The sequence below is a fragment of the Mustela putorius genome, unplaced genomic scaffold (genome assembly GCF_011764305.1).
Source record: "Mustela putorius furo isolate JIRA1106 unplaced genomic scaffold, ASM1176430v1.1 tig00000460_pilon_pilon_pilon, whole genome shotgun sequence".
Lineage (NCBI taxonomy): Eukaryota > Metazoa > Chordata > Mammalia > Carnivora > Mustelidae > Mustela > Mustela putorius.
In genome coordinates, this window is record NW_025421389.1 from 24,956,847 (window position 1) to 24,978,182 (window position 21,336).

Consider the following 21,336-nt stretch of genomic DNA (forward strand, 5'->3'; position numbering starts at 1 on the left):
AAAAACAAATCTAACTCAATATGTTGAGTTTGAAAGTATTGCCTTCACTCTTCAAATCTGAGTATTCTCGGTTCCTATTTATTTACACATGCCTGTCACTGTGAACTTTACTATAGTATCTATGACAAAATGGCACCATGACTACATCTGACATCTTGAAGGATTTGCTAATCCCTTTCCTACCCTAATTAGTTACTCTGCCATTAATCAAACTAAAAAATGACATGTAGCCTAGCCAATTCTGGGCTAAAAAGATGAGACCAAGCTTTCATTTGTAATTAAGATATTATTCATAATATTTCAATGAGTGTTATCTCAACTGCTCTTGGCAGCCATTCCTGTTAAGTTACCTTCTGTTTGGATTTCTCTGCTTATCAAACAGACTGAATGAGCTTCATGTAAATGAAGTGTATTTTTGATGATATAGATGTGATTTCCCCATATTGGCAATGAATAATTTTTTTAAAAGACCCCTAAAAATAACAAACCAAAAAACCTGCTCCTTACTAATTTTTTCATATCTACTGTACCAAAGAACATTCTAAAACTGCTATGTCCTGAGGAATTAAAAGGAATATCCCACACCATGTACAAACATCAACTCACTAACTCAAAATGGACCATAAACCTAAATGTAAGAGCTAAAATTGTAAAACTTTAGAAGAAGACATAGGAGAGGTGCCTGGCGTCTGTTAGGCAGCTGACTCTTGGTTTCGGTTTAGGTCATAATCTTGGGGTCCTGGGACAGAGCCCCATGCCAGGCTCCAACCTCAGTGGGAAGTCGGCTTGGGATTCTCTCCCTCCCCACAACTGCATGTGCACACGTTCTCTCTGTCTCAAACAAATAAATAAATCGTTTCTAAAAAGGAAGAAAACAAAGTAGATCTTTGTGACTTTGAATTAGGCGGTTGATGACACCATAATCACTGAAACCAAAGAAAAAGTAAATGGGACTTCAGCTAAATGAAAAACTTCCATGCTTTAAAGGTAAAGGACAGCTTCAAGAAGTAAAAGGACAATCCACAGAATGGAAATAATATGTGCAGATCATATATCTGATCCGGAGTTAATATCCGGAATCTATAAAGAATTTCTACAAATTAAAACAAAACAATGACCCTACTTCAAAATGGATATTTCTTTAAAGTAGATATGCAAATGGCTAATACACACATGAAAAGATGCTCAATATCCCTGCTATGGACCAAATTATGAACTTTGGTCTTGGACTTCCCAGCCTCTAGAACTGTGAGAAATAGAGTCTATGGTACTTGTTACAGCACTCCAAGCCAGCTAACACAATCCCTGATCATTAGGGAAATGCAAATCAAAACCACAGTGAAATACCACTTCACTCTCATTAAGATGGCTACTAAAACAAAACAAAACAAAATCAAACAAAAACAGAAAATAAGTGTTGGTGAAGATGTAAAGAATTGGAATCCTTGTGCACTATTGGTGGGAATATAAAATGGTACAGCTGCTATGGAAAATAGTGGCAGTTCCTAAAAAATTAAAAATAGAATTACCATATGGTCTAGCAATTCCATTCTTTGGTATAAATCCAAAAGAACTGAAAGCAGAGACTCAGTTATTTGCACATCCATGTTCACAGCACCATTAGTCACAATAGCTAAGGGGTGGAAGCAACCCAAGTGTCCATCAAAGATGAATACATAAGCAAAATGTGGTCTATACATACAAAGTAACATTATGCGGCCTTAAGAGGGAAAGAAATTCTGACACATGCTACAACATGAATGAACCTTGAGGAGACACCATTTCCTTCCAAGTTTTACCAGCGGAGATATTCTGAAATCATGTTTTTAAAATCAGCATTATTTAGTTAGATTTGATTTTCTTGCTCTGAACTGTCATGCTGTTGAACCGGACTTTGATTTATTGACACTGGAAGATGTGGGGTCTGTCTCCCCAGTTAGAGCACAAAGGGCTCAGTTTTAGGTTAGCTGCCACTGATGAGGGTTCCCCACAAACTGGGGGAGGCGGAGACCGGGTTCAAAATGTAGTTTGTCTTACTGGAAAATATAGCTTGTAACCATTCTTTCACAGCAAATATACTTTTAAGGAAATTAAATTTCATTAAAGTTTAATGAAATTTAATTTAATGAAATGTCCTGATCAGTTGTTATTTTTTATTTTTAAATGTCTGTCACACCAGGTCATGAATGTGTCACTGACTCAGTCATGGCTGAAGAGACTATTATTTTACTCAGTTGATTCTTATTAACTGCCAGATTGATGCCTTAGCTCATTTTTCTCTTCCTGCCCATTGTTTTGTCATGTTACATGTAACAAGTGTTAAGAATTTTTTTCTAATATATTAAGGGGTGCCTGGGAGCATCTGTTATTCAGCCCTAAAGAACACAATGTCAAAAAGAAGTCTGAGGCTAAAACTGATTTTTTTTTTTTTTTTTTTTTTTTTTTGTCAAAGGAAACAAGTTTCTCAATGCCAGCTGGTGAACATAATTGGTTCTCTGGTGGCATTATTCACAGCTTTTCCCTCTGTGTATCTCTTTCTCTCTCTCTTTTTTCTTTAGATACCTTCCATCTTGCTTGTTAAAAGCAAAGGATATTTCAGAGAATTGGAATTCATTAGTCTTCCTAACAGAGGGAGTCTATTTAGATCTAAATTGGTGGTTAGCAAATATACAGATAATTCCCGCACATTCTTATTTATCTTTCCCAGTTCCAAAGACTATAGAAACAGATGCCTCAACGTCTGGCTAGGAGGCTCTAGTCAATGGACTGGAATACAAAGGTAGCTGAGACTCGGAATTGACAAAACTCAATAGAAACAAATTGAAACTCTTCACTGTTGAGTAGACTATCTCTATAATCAGATTTCCCTAAGGTACTCATAATACCCAGAAATTCTAAGACAAGACTGTAGTCTTTCATATAAACAAAACAGGAGGCAAAACATTATAACGGAAGCAAGATGCCGTGATGGAAACTGCGCTGAAAGCTCTTCACTCCAGACAAAAGTTGCCAGCAGCGGATGCACCCAACAACTTATCTATTCCCACGCGGGGTGTCCTGTCTGATTCTGTGCATGATTTCCTTAAGTCCCTCAAAACGGGCCTTGACTCCACAATGAACTTTAGGCTTAGCCCTGCTGAATGTCCTAGAGATGTTTGCAAAGCATATTAGACTATCTTAATCAATTGATTGCTTGACAGATATCTATCCCTGTCTTTGAGGTAAGATCCGCTACCTGCATATTGTGGGAAACATGAACATGAAGCAAGCCCTTCCCTCAGGCAGCTTATTAATAAACTAGGGTATGTGACATTTTAACAAATAACTCTCTGTGTTAAGAAATATATAGACTTCTGTAGATTTAAAGGAAGGAGACATTGCTGTCAGCTTGCAGATTTGAGGGAAATCTCTTTTGGGAGCTGAGATTTGAAGGATTATAATATTTTACAGATGGAGAATGAAGACAAAGACATTCAGTGGAGGAAACAGGAGACAACAAGGGGTTGGTTTCATTGCAGTATTGAGGAAATAAGGCTAAGGCAGTAGACAGGGATAAAACTAGAGTGATGGAATTTGAGATTTTTCCAGATTTCTGGAGGAAAGTCTGCCAAATCCAATAAGACAGTACTACTGTCTAACGCATTCCAGTAAAACGTAGTATATTCCACGCCAATGGAGAAAACATATCTTTGAAAAAATAATGGTGTTCTCCTTAACTACCAGAAAGAATCTGGCTTTATCAGGATAGAGAGAAACAGATAAATTTCAATTTGATATAGTTGTTCCAAGAGAAAAATATTAACATAGAAACTTGACTCCTTTTCTCTATTTATCTCCAGCTAACCCTCTAAAGGAAAGCCTGAGCAATTCTACTTTATCTTAATCAATACGAAGCAGAAAGTGGGAGGATGAGGATAGACCTAAAGGTAGTCTTATTCCCTTATTCAAAGTTGATTATCTGTGTGTCTTGGGGTTTTGCAGGATGTGACTCATATCCTGTGTCTTTATTCAAATCAGGCTATTCCTATTGAACAATGACTGATAAACAATGCAGTCGTAATAACCCACTGACAACTAGTAGGGACTAATATTCCCTAAGTATGTGAAGATATAGCCCCAGGAAATTAACTCTCAAAAATTTTAGTTCAACATCCAATTACAGAGGAAATTTAAGGGAGTTTTCTGTAAGCTCTATGCTTTCTGGGAGCTTTATGTAAGACTAGGCCTTTGAAGTAGGGGTGGATATTTCCTGGCACTCCATTAAATATTTTCTAGGATCTTAGAACTGGTACTTTTGTGAAAACTGATTTTTTTGTGTGTGTGTGTGCTTATCACTTAAATGTTCCTTTTCATAAAGAAATGATGATTAGGGATTTATGTGAGCTGGAGGAAAGTGATGTTAAAATAATTTGTGGGGCGCCTGGATGGCTCAGTCAGTTAAGCCGCTGGCTCTTATTTTCGGCTCAGTCATGATCTTGGGCTCTGTGCTCACCACTCAACCTGCTTGAGGATTCTCTCTCTTCCTCTCCTTTTGCCCCTCCCCTGCTTGGGCACATGCGCGCTCTCTTTCTCTCTTTCTCTTAAATAAATAAGTCTTTAAAAAAATAACTAGCATCAGACAAAAAAAAAAATTTAAGCCCTGTGATATCAATTATATTTTAACTTTCAAATTATTTTTTAATCAACTACAATGTCTAAATCTCAGTCAAAAAATCGGAGTCTATGATTGACAGCACAGCATTAAGATATTAACACAGAAAAATATCTCCATATAAACAAAGAGGAATTGTTAAGTTATTTTAACAAAATACATTAAAATAATAACGTATTGTGGGGAATATAATGTATATAAATGTAAAATTGAAGATAAAAGTAGTACAAAGGACAATGGAGCTGGGAAATGGAATCTTACTGTTGTAAGATTTGTACAGTTTATGTAAATGACAGTAACATTAATTCTAAGTACACTGTATTAAGTGAATGATGGATATGGAAATCCCTAAAACAACCTCTAAAAAATAATCTAGAAGGATGCTAAAAAGCCAAGAGAAGAACTGAAGTCAAATATTTAAAAAATGGGGGTGCTTGGGTGGCTCAGTGGGTTAAAGCCTCTGCCTTTGGCTCAGGTCATGATCCCAGGGTCCTGGAATTGAGTCCCGCACTGGGCTCTCTGCTCAGTGGGGAGCCTGCTTCCTCCTCTCTCTTTCTGCCGGCCTCTCTGCCTACTTGTGATCTCTGTCTGTCAAATAAATAAATAAAATCTTTAAAAAATATATTTTAAAAATGTTTGATTTACTTAAAGCAAGATGAAAGGGAAAAAAGGAGAAGAGCAACAATGACAGAAACAGGTGGGGCCACTAGAAAACAAACAGCAAGATGGTTATTGGTAAATGGAGGAGATGCTTCAATTAAAATGCACAGATGGACAGGTTAAAAAAAACAATGCCCCAGAATACTGCTCAGCAATGAAACAAAGGAACTCAAGATATGTGCTACATGGGTAAACCTGAAGGGAATTATATCGAATGAAAAAACCTATCTCAAAGGTTGCATGCTGTATGTTTGCATTTATAGAACATTCTCAAAATAACACAATTACAAAGATGGAGAGAGATTTATCATTTGCTAGTGGTTAGGGCTAGGTGGTAGGGACAGGGGTGTGGAACCAGGCATCCCCTGGTGATGACTGTAAACTTGAGGTGTGGTAGCCGTGGTTACAAAGCTACACATGTGATAAAGATACACACACACGCACACACACACACACACACACACACGAGTATATGTATAACTAGAGAAATCTGAGTAAGTTCTGTGGATTGAACCAATGTCAATGTTTTAGAGCTGGAATTACACTGCATTGGCCCAAGATGTTAACATGCGGGGACACTGGGTGAAGGGTACACAGAACCTCCCTGTAAATTTATTTGCGACTTCCTGTTAATTTATAATTATTTCAAAAGAAAAGTTAAAAAAAAAAGCAAGACCCAACTATATGCTGCCTCCAGGAAAGGACCTTGAATACAATGTCATACAGAGAGACGAAAATAAAAGGACGGCAAAAACATCCATCGTGCAAGAAGCAAGCATGAGAAAAACTTCAAGAAAAGGATATTACCAGACATGAAGAGGGGTATTTCATAACGACAAAAGGATCCATTCATCAAGAAGACATGGAATTCTCAATGTATACTCACCAAACACAATCGGAGAACCAGACAAAGCACACTTACAGCTGGGGATTTAACATCCCTCACTATGAAATTAATAGAATGCCAAAAATTTAAAAAGTTAGAGAAGGTTTTAATAATACTACCAAACACATTTATCAAATTGATATTTATGGAATAGCACATCCTTCTCTTTAAGATTTTATTGGAGGTTCAAGCCAGTGCAACAGATAATAAAAGGAAAAAGAGGTATAAAGAATAGAGATAAAGAGGCAGAACTGTCTTTATTCACAGACAATGTGATTTTCTACATAGAAAATCTGAATCCACAAAAGGGCCTATAAAACTAATAAGAGATGTAAGGTCACAGGATCCAAGGCCAAATGCATCCAAATCATCTGTATTTTTGTATGCTAGCCACAAAGAGATTCATTTAAAAATACCATTTATAAAAATAAAATAAAATACCATTATAATAATACCAAAATTGTGAAATACTTAGGGATACATTTAACCAAATATGCATAAAACACTTACAACTACAAAATATTACTAGGAGAAATTAAAGAACTAAATAAATGGAGAGGTAAAATGTGCTCACGGATTACAAAACTATTATTAAAATGTTGACTGTCCTCAAATTGACCAATAGATTTAATGTAATCCCAATAAAAATTCCAGCACTTTTTAAAAAAAGAAATTGGTTTTAAAGTTTATATGGAAATGCAAAGGACCTGCAAGAGTCAAAATGATTTTGAAACAGAAGAAGGTTGGAAGGCATACTCTAATTTCAAGACTTCTGTAATGCTGCAGTAACTGAGACAGTGGGCTGGTGTCGGGAGAAACATTGAGTAGTTGGACAAAATGGAGTCCAGAAATAGACCCAAAATATATAAAGAACTCCTGCAACTCAATAAGATAATGAACAACACTGTTTTGAAAATGGGTGAAAGATTTGGGCACTTTACTAAAAAGATAGCAATTGGTAAATTAACACACAGAAAGATATTCAATGTCATTAGTCTTTGGTGAAACAAAAGTTAAAAACCAGAGGGAGGTATCATCACAAATCTACCAGGATGGTTAAAATTTAGAAAGATTGACAATATCAAGTGCTGGCAATGACGTGGAAGAAACCCCTACATCCCAGGGGTAATGCAAAATGAGGCAACCACTATGGGAAAAAGTTTGGAAGTACCTTATAAAGCTAAATACAGGCTTATCATACAACTCAGCAAGCCTACATCTAAGGATTTATCCAAAAGAAGTGAAAACATATTTGCAACTGTGTCTAGTAGCTTTACTCATGATTTCCCCACATTGGAAATGACCCACATGTCCAACACCTGGTAAACATATAAGCCAATTGCAGTACACGTCCTTGCACAGTGGAATGCTACTGACCCTACAGCAACTCATGTGTGATCTCCGAGGCATTATACCACACCCAAGAAGCCAAAACAAAGGGCAAATTTCATAGGATTTCATTTATCTGGCTTTCTGGAAGGGCAAAACTATAGTGAGAAAGATAAGATCGCTGGTTGCCAGGTATGGGGGGCAGGGGGAAGAGATCAGCTTCAAAAAGATGTTTCATTTTATGTAATTTATGTTTTAATTTTAAATGCTTTAAAATTTTGTGGGATACAGTTAAAGCAGTGATTAGAGATAGTATAAATGCTAAAATTAGAGAAAGAAAGGTTTAAAATCGATGACCTTAGCTTCCACTTTAAGAAAGTAGGTAAAGAAAAACAAATGAAAAGAAAGAAATTAAGTAAAGATAAGAGCAGATATCAGTGAAATAAACAACAGATTAAATTCAAAGTGAGTATTTGGTTTTTTGGAAAAAATAAGTAAAATTAAGAAAACTTTCCCAGTATTGGTCAAGGGAAAATAAGAGAAAACACAAATTACCCACATGAGGATAAAAAAGGCAATATTATAAACAAACAAATTTGACAACTTGGATAAACAGATAAATTCCTTGAAAAACACAAATTATTAAAAGCAACACAAGAAGAAATAGAAAATTGGAACATTCTTATATATGTTAATAAAAATGAATTCACATTTGAATATTTTCTCACCAAGAAAACTCCAGTCCTAGGTGATTTTACTGGTGAATTCTATCAAATATTAAGAAAGAAAAATATCCATATTATACAACTCTTACAGAAAATTGAAGCGGGAAGACATTTTAATGGTTTTATTAAGGCCAAGATAACCCTGATACCAAACAAGACATGTACATTACAAGAAATAAAAACTATTGCCCAATATGCTTCATTAACATAGATGCAATCTATATTAAGTAGGTATTTAAATCCAGAAATATATAAAAAGGATAATATATTAAGATTAAATGGAGGTTATCCTAGGAATACAAGGACATTTTAACTTTCGAAAAATCAATCAAAATAATTCACCCTTTTAACTGCATAAAACAGAAGAATTATCTGATCATCCAAATAGATGGAGAAAAAACATTAGATGTAATTCAATATACATACATGATTTAAAAAAACAAAATAAAACTCTTAGTGTACAATAGATAAGAAGGAACTTCCTCAACCTGATAAAGAACATTGATAAAAAAGCTATAGCTAACGTCATAGTTAATGGTGAAATAATTTCCCCTGAGAATGGGAATAAACAAGGATGTCTGCTCTCACTATTTCTGTCAAATTGTAGGAGCGGTCTTAGGCAATACAACATGACAATGAAAAAATAAAGAGTATAAACAGATTAGAAAGGAAGAAGTAAAACTATCTGCAGATGACATGATTGTATATGTAGACAATATTGATCTACCAAAAAACTACCAAAATTAACAAGTGAATTTAGCAAGACCACAGTATACAAAGTCAACATGCAAAATTAATATTTATCTACAATAATAACAAATAGAAAATAAAAAGTTCCAAGTAATATTTATAGCAGCAAAAATACTTTGGGATACGTTTAATAGAAATATATATAAAGCTTCTACATCAGAAATTATAAACATTGCTGAAGACCCAAATAAATGGAGAACGTATTTAAAAACTGGAATATTTATTATAAAGATGTCAGTTCTCCCCTAAATTACTCTGCAGATCCCACACCATCCTAAAAAAAACTCACAGCAGTTTTTTTTAAAAAAAGAAACTGACAAGGTGATTATAAAATTTAAAAAAAATTTTTTTTAAATTTATTTAACAGAGATCACAAGCAGGCAGAGAGGCAGGCAGAGAGAGAGAGAGAGGGGGAAGCAGGCTCCCTGCTCAGCAGAGAGTCCGATGTGGGGCTCAATCCCAGGACCCTGGGACCATGACCTGAGCCGAAGGCAGAGGCTTAACCCACTGAGCCACCCAGGCGCCCGGTAATTATAAAATTTATGTAGAAATGGAAAGGACTCACACTGCCTGATTTCAAGAGAAATAGCCCAACACTTATCAGTCAATCTAATTTTCAACCAAGGCACCAAGCAGATCAATGGTGAGAGGAAAGCCTTTTCAACTCCTGTCCAAATGCAAAAAACCAAACCAAAACAACACACAAAAACTTCGACCCATGCCTCACACCATCACAAAGATTAATTCTTAATAGATCCTAGGACAAAATCTAAGGAACTAAGAACTATAAATCTTCTGACAAAAAATACAGGAAAATATGTCTGTGAACTTGGGAGTATTGAAGGTGTCTTAGTATCCAGTAAGCACCAACCACAACTAAATAATTGATTTACAATAGACCTCGTTAAGCTTTAAGATCTCTGTTCACCATAAGACCCTTTAAGAGAATGAGCAGACAAGTCAGAGATTGGTAGTAAGTATTTGCAATGTATAAGTATGACAATATATAAACAATGCCTATAAGTCTATAACAAAAAGACCAACAACATAATCTAAAAGGAAAAAAAAAGGAAAAGACTTAAAAAGCTACTTCACAAAGAAAGATATGTAAGTAGCCAATAGGCACATGGAAGAGAATTCCTGGTCACAAGCCATCAGAGAAATTTAAAGTAAAACCTTAGTGAAATACCATTATACCCTCAACAGAATGGCTAAGAATAAGACTGATAATACCAAATACCAATAAGGATGTGGAGCAATGGGAACTCGGCTATCAGACTCATGGGAGTATAAAATATACAATGACTTTGTAAATCAGTCTTGCAGATTCTCAATAAGGGTACACCTATCTGAGCCAATTCTTCCACTTCTAGATTTTACCTAAGAAATAAAAACATGTACATAAAAAGGCTTGTATAGCAGTATTATAATAATATCCCAACACTGGAAACAACCCAAACGTCTATCAGCATATGAATGGATAAACAGAGGTACCTGGGTGGCTCAGTAGGTTGTGTCCAACTCTTAATTTTGGCTTAGGTCATGATTTCAGGGTTGTGAGACTGAGCCCTGTGTTGGGCTCTGTGTGGGGCATGGAGGTTGCTTAAGATGCTCTTTTTCCCTCTCCTTCCACCTCTCCACCCACGCCCAACCCCCTGACCACACGCTCTTGTGCTCTCTCCTTAAGAAAAAAGAAAGAATGATATAAACAAATCATGGTATAACCATAATCAAATACTATTCACCAATAAAAAAGAAAAACTACTGATAAACCCAACATGAGTGAACCTCAAAATCATGATGCCAAATGAAAAATCCAGACACAATAGAGGACACACAATAACATTTCATTCATATGCAATTCTAGAAACGGCAAAAAATAATCTATGATGAAAGTAATGGGAACAGTGATTGTCTCTGTGGATGGAGAGATGGGGATTGGCTGAGAAGTCAATGAGGGGTGATGGAAATATTTGCTATATTGATAGGGGTGTGGATTCTATGCACGCACCCAGTCACCAAAACTCATTAGACCGTATACTAAGATCTGTGCATTTCAGCATATGTATACCTCAGTTAGAAAAAAATGTTTTGAGAAGTAAATTGAAAAAAGATATTAAACTACATTAACAAACAAGTTCAGTAAAGTCTGCTCTTAAGAAAAATCAAAATAAATCTGGGATCTATCAATACTGAAGACTTTGTGATTAAGAAAAGAGGAGAAAGAGGAAGCAAGGATAAGCCATCATTTACGGAGGACCTACTAAGACCTCTGGTAAATGCTTTCCATGTATTCTCTCATTTAATTCCCACAACAACCCACTTTCTAGATATAGAAGATAGCTATATAAGCAAATCTTCCCTCACCGCCCTTAGTAAACACCTTGGGTATAAACTCAAAGTACCAGAACACGTTTTTCTCTTTCTCTCAATTTCAGGCAATAAGTGATAGATGTTTTTCTGAAATTTACTACTGTCCCTAAGAAATGTGAGCCATAGGGGAAAAAAATACCATTTTTGTTTGTTTGTTTCAGCAAACTCATAAAATATGTACAGTGGTCTGTGACCACAATTTTTAAAACCTCTTAGTTCCACGAAACTCCTATTTCTAGATGCTCTGCCTCTCACATTGCAAGTCAGGGACTAGAAAGCATGGTTTGCCTAGTAAGTGTTTTACCTCATGCTCACTGCTAACACGAGTCCAGGTCAACTTCCCTACCAGCTCAACCAGGCTCCCATGTAAACAGCAGGTGCTGTTACAAACAGGTAACTGGGATTGGTAAGGGTAAGACGGTCCTCACCACATCCAAAATGGCGTGGACAAGCACATCTAGATACACCGTGGTGGCCTCAGTCCAGTCGTGAACTGGCCTCACTGCCTTGTGATATTTCTGTAGTAGGTGCTTGGTGAGACGATACAGAGCAGGGTTCGTGGGATGAGGCATGTCCATGGCTAGGGTTTCTGAAAAACAAAACTGGCATCATGAGGAGGAAAATAAGAGGAGCTTAGCATCTCGAGGAGACCTCAGACTGTTGAGGACTTGGTGGGTCCTGGCAGAATACAGTTTTCAGTTTACCACAATTTGCTGAAGTTCACAGGCAGCTAGTGGGCTCTTTGGCAGACGCTTACTTTAAAGTAAGCTGATGACCTGACTGCCCCCAAAAGACAGCTCATTGTAGCGATCAGTAAGTCATCTCGGATCTCCAAGAATCCAAACTGCACCTACAATTCTGTTTTCACAGCAATCATGCATCTTGGAGACAGAACCCTGTATTCCAGTATCACCCCCTTCTAAGACACAGGGAAAAAACAAAACAAAACAAAAAAACAAACCTTCCCCTACATTTAATCAAAAGTGATCTCCTCCTTGACTTTTTTTCCATTTGTTATTCAACAGTTAAAAAGGAAATTCATGCAGAAACATGGACCAGTGAACCCAAAAATTCCTATATAATGGGATTAACAAGATTCCAATTCATACTTTTCTCCTAAAAACAACAACAAAAAAAAACCCTCTTTTCTCACTCAACTGTCTTTAAATAAAACACACTTGTCAGAAAATGAGATCTTCGTTTTGGGAAAATTCTTTCTGTTTCCAGAGAACAACCATTCTTTATGGCCTGGGAATCCTGATTTGTAGAGGAGCAGTGATTGGTGTTGAGGCAGGGGAGGCCAGGGGAAAAGAAGCAAGAGGAATGAGCACCAACAATTGGAAGTGACAAATTTGTGAGGGCTTCCTCTGAATTGAAAAAGATATTTTGCTCACAAGCTTTGCCACCTCCTGGGGGATTCAAAGCTTCGCTAAGTCATTGGACTGGAGCAAATTGCACGCCTCCTGCCACAGTGCGTGAGTGAAATCTATCTGTAGTGTCCTGCGCGTGAATTCACCTCCTCTCAGTGGTTTTGATAGTTATTTTGATGAGCTGCTGAAGGTATGCGGGATCCAGCAGGAAACTGTAAATGAGATATCTTCTCCCTGTGTGACAGTCCTGTTTATACCCATTTCTTTATGAATGATGTCGTGTCACCTGCCGCCACAGGCAGCAATTTCTATGATTTATCAATGTCAGTGTGACCAAAATGCTAACGACGATGCTGGGGGTGCAGTGCAGAGTCACCGTGGGCAGTGGAATATTCACTTTCATTACCACCAGAACTGCGAAGCTAATGAGCATTTTAACTTCCTAACTATTCACCCACGGAGATGCCTAAAATGGCATCCGCTATTCAGGCATGGAGGACTAAGGTAGGTGGCATGCATCGAGCATCATTTTTAGGGTTTTTGTGAACTGTGATTGTCAAAAAAATGTGCTGTGACTCTCTCTACCTGAGACCATTTCTTGCTGGTGTACCCCAGGGGAGAGAAGTCAGGAACACAAAGCAAAGCTGGTCTGGTGCCTTTCCTGTGAACTTCGCTCCGGGCAACTTCACTTTCACCTCGCTTGGAAGCTCCCAATTCAAGTCCCAGTTGGGGAAACACTGAAATGTGCATGTTTCGATACAGGAAACTATCTGAGACAGAATTAAAACAGAATTCTGGGAAATGAATGTGTTTTCCCTATACCCTCTGCTATTAAGACTCAAATTCCCTTCTGCTGTCTTTTCTAGGAAACAATCCATATGTTTCCTATGGATAAACATATTTTCTAGGACGTGTCAAAGCCTTTGGGTAAAAAGACAAAGTTCTAGAATCTAGAACTAGGAACAACAGAGAAACAAGCAACAATAGGAGGAAAAATAAGAAGGAAATGAAAGTATGCTTAAATAAACTATAAGGGTAAAGAGTTCTTTGTTTAAAATGGGAAGAAATAATAAATTACATTTCTACTATGAATGCAAATTTGCCTGAGGAGAAAGATCAATTACAGGAGAGAGATTACGGATTTAAGTGACCATTAATTAACAGTAAATTATGCCCCTTGAAAGCTAATGTGACATTCACACAAGCACTAAATGACTCACAGTTCAGTGATGTTTCAACAGACACTGATGGAAGCTATCCACAGACCCAGGGAAGATTCCTCGTTTACGCGGCCTCTATGGATGCTAATAATTGGCTCCAAATAATTCACTTGTAAGATTTCTGGAAAGTGGAATGTGTCAGGGACTGAGCTATGAAGCACTTTTGGGGCAGAGATTTTTTTTTTTTAAGATAAGAATATAATGGAATTTTTCCTTTGTTTTCCTTGCTTTGACGAATTCTACCTTAAAGTGTTCTGGACACTGTGATGAAAAGAGCTGTTCTCACTTAGTATGTCAGCTTTGGAAGTATAAAAGAGTTACACACACATCTGAGAAGTTGCAGGAGGAATGAGATTTAGGGGTGTGGTCTACTGAATTCCCAAATCTGGCTGAATACATGCTGCACGTCAGGCACTGGGCTTAGAGCATTTTACACGAACGACCTCCTTTGGCTTTTACAACAGCCTTATGAGACAGGTACTCTCCAGCCCCATGAGGAGTCACCTCACAACAGGTGACAGACTAGAGGCTTAGTGAGCTTAGGACCACCCAAAGTCCTACAGCTTGCAAATGAAGAGGCTGGACTGGATCCAAAGCCCAAGCTCTTTACTGTGACATTACACTGAGCTGGCTCCCTAAGAATATTAGGGACAGAAGTGAGTGGTCCTCCAAAAGGAAACCGACATGTTGCATGGTGTACATCACTGGGCAGAAACAGCCTACTGTTATTTTCTGTGTCTGTGTGTTTTGGGGTCAAAACTACCTTCTATTAGCATTGCACCTTACAACTTCACAATGCTATCTTATTTGATCACCACAATATACAAAATAAGCATTTAACTTACAGGAAAACTCAATCTCTAAGAGATTAATTGGCTTGTTCAGGGTCACAAGGCTGGTGAGTAGTGTGGTAGGAACTAAACAGGTCTCTTAATCTAGGCTCTCACCCAGGACACTGCCATCAGGCAGTGGCCTTAAATTGGTGGTTGGTTTAGTGCTCTTGTATTTACAAGTCATCTTGATATTAACCCAGCAAAAATTCCAAAGGGCAGCTTTTTCTGCAACACATGTCCCCAGTATAATTTATGGTCAAGCACTGATTACTAGACACCATTCAAACATACTTTCTGTCACATTTAGAACAAAAATCAAGCATAATACAAAAATATTAGAAAGAGACATTAAGAAGATTTTCTTTTTTTTCCTTACCTTTTATTTTTCTATTTTATCCTACTTAGCTTAATGTTCACAATTATTTTCTGCTAAGAAACCCATTTGGCATTTAATGAAATTTCCTGTTTTCATTTTTATAATTAAGATATGCTTTTATCCTTTAAGTTCAACATTCAGAATTCTCCTATTTTAATGATAAGTGGCTATTTTTCTTCTCTACCCAATAAAAAAATCATTTCCAGCTGCTGGGCTTCCAAATTCCTGCCTCATCTCAGTAATTGACTCATTCCACTTCCAGTTATATTTTAAAACATGGAAACTCTTTGAGATATGAGCTCGAGGACACCCCTCAAGAAAGTGGGAACTGGGGGAACACCAGCATAATCATATATTCTTGATCTGTGTGTGTTTTTTAAGAATCTATTGGATCTTAACACAAATGGCCCAATTCAGTGGAGTTAATACTCATACCACAAAAACTTAGTTCTAGAAATTCAGGAGGCTATAATAATTTTTAAAAGAATCTTAAGGGGAAATGTACACTAAAAACCTACAAGTTTCTAGTAGTTGTCTCTAGAGATATATTCATCACCTACACAGACTTTGCATGGCTGGGTGAGACCCGTAATACCAAAATGATACGCAGGTGTCTTCATCCAAGCTGTATCCAGGAAACTCTTCTGGGCTACCAAAAGCTTATAACGAAGCCAAGACTGGGATAATAAAAATCTATTATTCAGACACAAAAGCAAATCTGAATAAGGAATGCCTCAACTCTCGATGTAAATTGCCGCAAAGAGAGCTTGATTTCTGGAGAAGCTTTATCAAGCAGCTATAACATTTCCAGCATATTTTCAGCTGTGTGTCAAGAGCCCCACTGTGTGACTCCGTATTTACAGATCTGTAATTGTAGGAGCAAAGATAACAAATCACCGGGCTCCACGTTGCTTCGCAGGACTGGTGCTTTACAGATGCTAAGTAAAAACGAACACTTGTAAGGAGTTATCCAGCACCAGGTAGAAAAATACGGTCTCTAGCTTTTAAAAGTTACTATTCTGGGCCAAAAGTAAAATCATTAAAAGGACCCACCTGAGGCAGCCACCAGGATGAAGGGCCACAGGAAAGCCATGGTACCTGCCAGTGTTCTCGGGCTCGGCCCGAAGAGGAGACATGCAAACTTGCCTATTAGATGGGCTGCACTCAATTCTTCCTAAAGGGCCTCCGCTTCACTCCATTCTTCTCTCTCGGCCAGTGTCTGCTGTCCGTGCTGGTGCTATTTTGTAAACATTAAACCGGACCAACGGCAACGTCGGCACCAAGCAAATGTTTTGGAATCGATGCCATTGAGATACCCCTTAACTTCTCCATTTGGTTCTGCCCCAGGCTCAGATCATGGCCAACATTTCAATTTCCCTGACAGGAGATAGCTAAGTGAATAATGTAATCTAAGAGGAGCCCCTAAGGAGAGGAAATTCCACCCTAATATGATTTCCTTTACAGCCTTTACCTAAGGCAGTGCTCTTGCTGACATTCAGGACACTAATTTCATTAATAATTGAGATCTAAATAGCTGTTCTAAATCAGACTTATGCGGCTACATCTTCAGCATTTGACAGTGGTTATTGGACTCTGGAATTACACAAAGCTAATGGAAACCTGGTATTGTCCAATGAAGGACAACTGCTAACAAGACAGGGAAAGTGCTTTTTGTTTTTCCTAAGCCCCTTTAATTAAAAGAAACATTGATTTTTGATAAATGGGAGTGTCTCTTCAATTGTCCCTGTGTACAATTCAGAAAGTAACTGTGTATGAGAGGATGCTTCCAGGCTTACTGAAGATGAGAGCTACTAATGTTTAACATCATTCGATAAAATTTTCCTTTCACTTTTTGATCGAGTACCCATCCACTCTTAATTTTTAAGGAAAAAGAAGCATGATTCTATATAACTCTTCTGCCACTGGTAGAATGCTAGATGCTCTAGAAACAAAAACTAAATTTCATACCATTTCCCTCATCTGCTTTTTCTGTAAGTGGGACTATAGAGGCACAGGATTGAGACGAGTTACACAGAGCAAACTGAGGAGAAACATACATACCTGATCCCTGTTCTCCTAATTATGCAGCCCCTTTGTTTAGAATCTTTGACACTCTTGTCTTAATTTTCATCTACCAATAAAATGTAGCCTGATTGGTGTCCTACTATTGGTGACAGGAGTTACAAATATGGAAATGGAGAAAACTAGGACAAACCCATGGTACTGAGTTGGTTTTGTAGGTATCGGTATGAACTTATGGTTCTCAGTACATGTTAGCTAAAAATGGAAATAAACACAGATGTAAATATGTGTGTACACATGTCCTTATAAACATACATCCCTAGCTCTGTCTTCCAGTGGGTCTGTGGGGAGGGGCACCCCAGTAGCAATGAGTATACCCAATACCCAGAGCTTAAGTTCTAAATAACATACCTACTTAAAAGGAAGAAATAGAGAAATGACTGATTTCTGGGCTAGACAGGAGAAGTGTTAAGAAGAGCCTAGAACATCTCATTGCATCACAAAGTAAAAAAGTGCTAGGCAGAATAATAGGGACATGGTAAAAGGACATAATCAGCTTAAAGGGTCTCCCACTGGCCAAATCTGGGACAATTCAAGCATTAAAATCAATAATGATCTGAAGAATTATAACCCACTAAATAAAATAATAATCCACAAGTCCAAGCATATTTAAATAAATGAATGGAAAGAAGAGACGGCTTTTCCTTAAGTTAGAATGCCAACTAAGAAATGTAGAAGGAATGCTAGAATCTTCATAGTAATTATTCACTCAAGAAACATCAGTGTCTGATAAAAACTAGTTGGTGAAAGTGATGAAAAACAGGACACTTACACAAGATACTCATTAATCACAATGATTAAAAAAAAAAACAAAAACTTTCCATGGAGAAATCTGGCAGACAACACCTTAATCAAACAATGAAAATTAACATTACCAATCATGGGAGTTGTGTGCTGCGGAGATAGGAGGAATTGAGAAGACACAGCTGCATTTCTGTTATCATCTGGCAAAAAATTCAAAACTTGAATCTATCGAGGAGGCAACACCAGATAACCCCATACCGTGGGACATTCTACACAACAGGCATATATCATCTTCAAGAGTGTCAAAGTTATGAAGGCTAAGCAAAGACTGAGAAACCATATCACACAAAAGTAGATTAAAGAGACAGGATGACTCAGCATAACCTGTGATTCTGGCTTGGATCCTGTTGTTACAAAGAACATGTTGGGAAGAATTCCTAAAACTCAAACCGGAGCCTATAGGTTAGATGGTAATGATGTAGCAATCTTAATTCCCTGATTTTGATGGAGCTGAAATCATGTGATGTTCTTGTCTGTAAGAATCACCCACTAAGTACTCACAGTGACAGTTTATTCTCAAATGGGGGGGGGGGTTCATTCTACTTTTCTTCCAGTCTTGCTGTGTATTTGAAAATATTTCAGAAAACAAAAATGTAATCTGGTAGAGGAAATTTGATACAAAGTTATGGAAAGTTTTGAGAAATATCCTCTAGAGAGAATGGCCAGATAAATGGGGCTTTATCAAGAGAGAACATCACCAAAGATTGGTCTGGCCATCAAGGTCCCAGCCCTGTCCATCGGGAGAAAGGCAAGCTACAGGCAGCATATCCATGCACACAGCACTTTCTATGGGAAGACAACACGGAAGCTTGCTTTTATGCAAAGGTTTAATTGAGATGATGATCAACATTACATTCTTGCCACACATTTTAGTAAGCATGGCTCTATGTCAAACCTTCTGGGACATGCTTCCCCTCCCTTTTCTTCTCTCTTCCTCATATCCCCATCTGTTACTGGAAGGCCATTGCTAATGATGTGTAATACAGGTACATTACGACCTTCATTAGCTAATTTAACAACAGTCTGGTGATCCTGCCCATTACAGCTCTTTATTGGCTGATGAATTCTGCCAAGATGGGAAAGGTTTTGTGTGAGTGACTTGTGCTCAAAATAGTTTATATGCAGATGCTTCCTGATCCTTCCCTGATGGCCCGCCCTGCTCCGCATCACCAGAAGGCTCAGATAGTACCTTTTCTGACCTTACTGCCCGGTCTGCATGTAGTTTGTTTACTCAGTGTCTTTAGATTTGCTATCTCTTCCCTGTTCAACCTTTAATTTTTCATGAAAACTGTCTTTTCTTATTACAGTACTTTTTACTCACATTGTTTCTTATCATCCATGACTCAAGGATCTCACCCCCACTATCCCACCCTTAGACAGCTCTTTAGGAAAGATGAATGGGAAGTGAACTTCATTCAGGTCCTTCAAGCAGATCAGTGTATTAAAATAAAAAATTGGAATTGTCAGGAGCTCAGCATTCAGGCTTCTCAAATATCAGCTGGGAAAAGAAAGACTTATTAATCTGAGGTTTGAATCAGTGTTTCCTCAACATGGTTTAGGTCAGGCCTACAACTGACTACCTAGAGATGTATTTCTTTCAGTAGCCCCCCCTCCCCACATTCCCATGAGTCCTTGCACTTTGTTTCTCCATTATTTCCTATGACACCTCTTAGCTGGACCAGTGTCTTTTAGAAGAAGGCGGGGGAGAGGGTTTATTATGCAAACATAATAAGGAAGTGTTTATTATGCAAACAGCAACTGAGTTATGTGTCCTTTAAGACTACTAAATAGTTTTTAATTACTGCTATATCAGTAAATCCCATAAATATGCAAATGCAATTAGTTCACAAAATAGACCTTAAATATCTTTATTCCTCTCCAACAAAGTTCTTTGAAGTTAATCGCTAACCCTCTTTGTTCACTCCCTTGGCAGTAGTGCTAAAATTGACAGGAATTTTGACAGATGTACATATTCGGGGGAAACCAAATTTTCTCAGCACATCTGGTCAGGCTGGAGGAGAAAAGTAGAAATGGATGCTCTAGCCAAAATCAAATATCTAATGAGTACAGTCCCATATGGAATTTCTTTACTCCACAGCATTATCCTCTGAAATAAGTATCAAGGTAACCACTGGGCCACCACTTCAAGTCCAAAGCCACACTCAACATTTGATTTTCTTCTGGCTCAGAATTTCATCTTTAATAATAATGCACATCTGGTTCTTAAAAATGAATGAATGAATGAATGAATGAACGAGGAATAGTATTCCTCACGACTCTGGCCCTTCATGGCCATGTGACACGGTTTTCTATGATAAGTCATAGAACACGGGTATAAGTTTCCAGGTTTCTGAGTCTGACACATGTCATTTTCCCTCCCTGTTCCATCACTTGTTAGATGCTCATGGCCTTGGTCAAATTGCTTACCATTTCTAAGCTTAGGTCTGTATAATAGGTTCTGTTTCTATAGGTTTCTATGGCAACGTAACAAATTACCACACACTTGGCAGCTTAAACCAAAACTCATTTATGGGCTCACGGTTCTATAGGTCAGAAACCCAGGCATGGCTTGAAGGGATGTTCTGCTCAGGGTCTTAGGAGGTGAAATCATGGTTGTATGCCAGAGCTGGGTCTTTCTGCAGCAAAAGAGCCAACTGTGTATATCTCCTCCCAACTCTGTGTTCAGTGACATCCGGTTAGTAGTAGCTTGAAATCAGCCATGATGGGAAGGGCTCCTCCCACCAGCTGGCTACTGGATATCTGCTACTGCACCATGGCCCTCTTGTTGAACCTCCAGGGCCTCACAGACACCTCCTATATGACAGCATTTATTCAACTATGACTTTTTTTTTTTTAATTAAGACTATTTATTTACTTCCCTATTTCTTCCAGAATCCTGTGAATTCCCTGAGGGTAGAGCACGGTGCCTTTTTCATCTTGGCATCTCCAGCAAAGAGCTCGGCGCGTGGTAGTACTTGTTAAATATGCGAGAAGGATGGGAGAAAGAGAGGGAGAGAAGAATGAACAGGTGGGCAGAAAAGAAGCTCGGTTTTTGCAAGAAGAGGACACCAGAAAGGACGAGCTTTTTTGCAGCCACATCCAATATGCTGCTCTTTCGCCACCAACTCACCAAGGATGGGAGGGGTCTTTGGAGCAAGACTGCTCTTATTTGGCGTGCTCCAGAACCAGCTAGAAAGCAGCCAAAGTATAAACGTGGGACACAGACACAGGGAGTTCATGCCTCTTTGATTCTCTCAGAGGGTACCTCAGACTCAGG

General features: G+C 38.0%; 1 protein-coding gene across 8 annotated transcripts in view; it reads right to left on the bottom strand.

The window, feature by feature from the left end:
- HTR3B (5-hydroxytryptamine receptor 3B) overlaps positions 1 to 21,336 on the bottom strand; it is a 47,717-nt gene that overhangs the window by 14,129 nt on the left and 12,252 nt on the right. For 7 of the 8 annotated variants that reach the window (XR_006606902.1, XM_013054866.2, XM_013054874.2 and 4 more), the window contains one exon: positions 11,803 to 11,963. Coding sequence is in view for 7 of the 8 variants with exons in the window: in XM_013054866.2 (XP_012910320.1) it covers positions 11,803 to 11,963 (161 nt within the window). In the remaining variant the exon portion in view is untranslated. Of the gene's footprint in view, positions 1 to 11,802; positions 11,977 to 21,336 lie in introns of all 8 variants that reach the window. The other variant, XM_013054872.2, reaches the window with a different exon arrangement.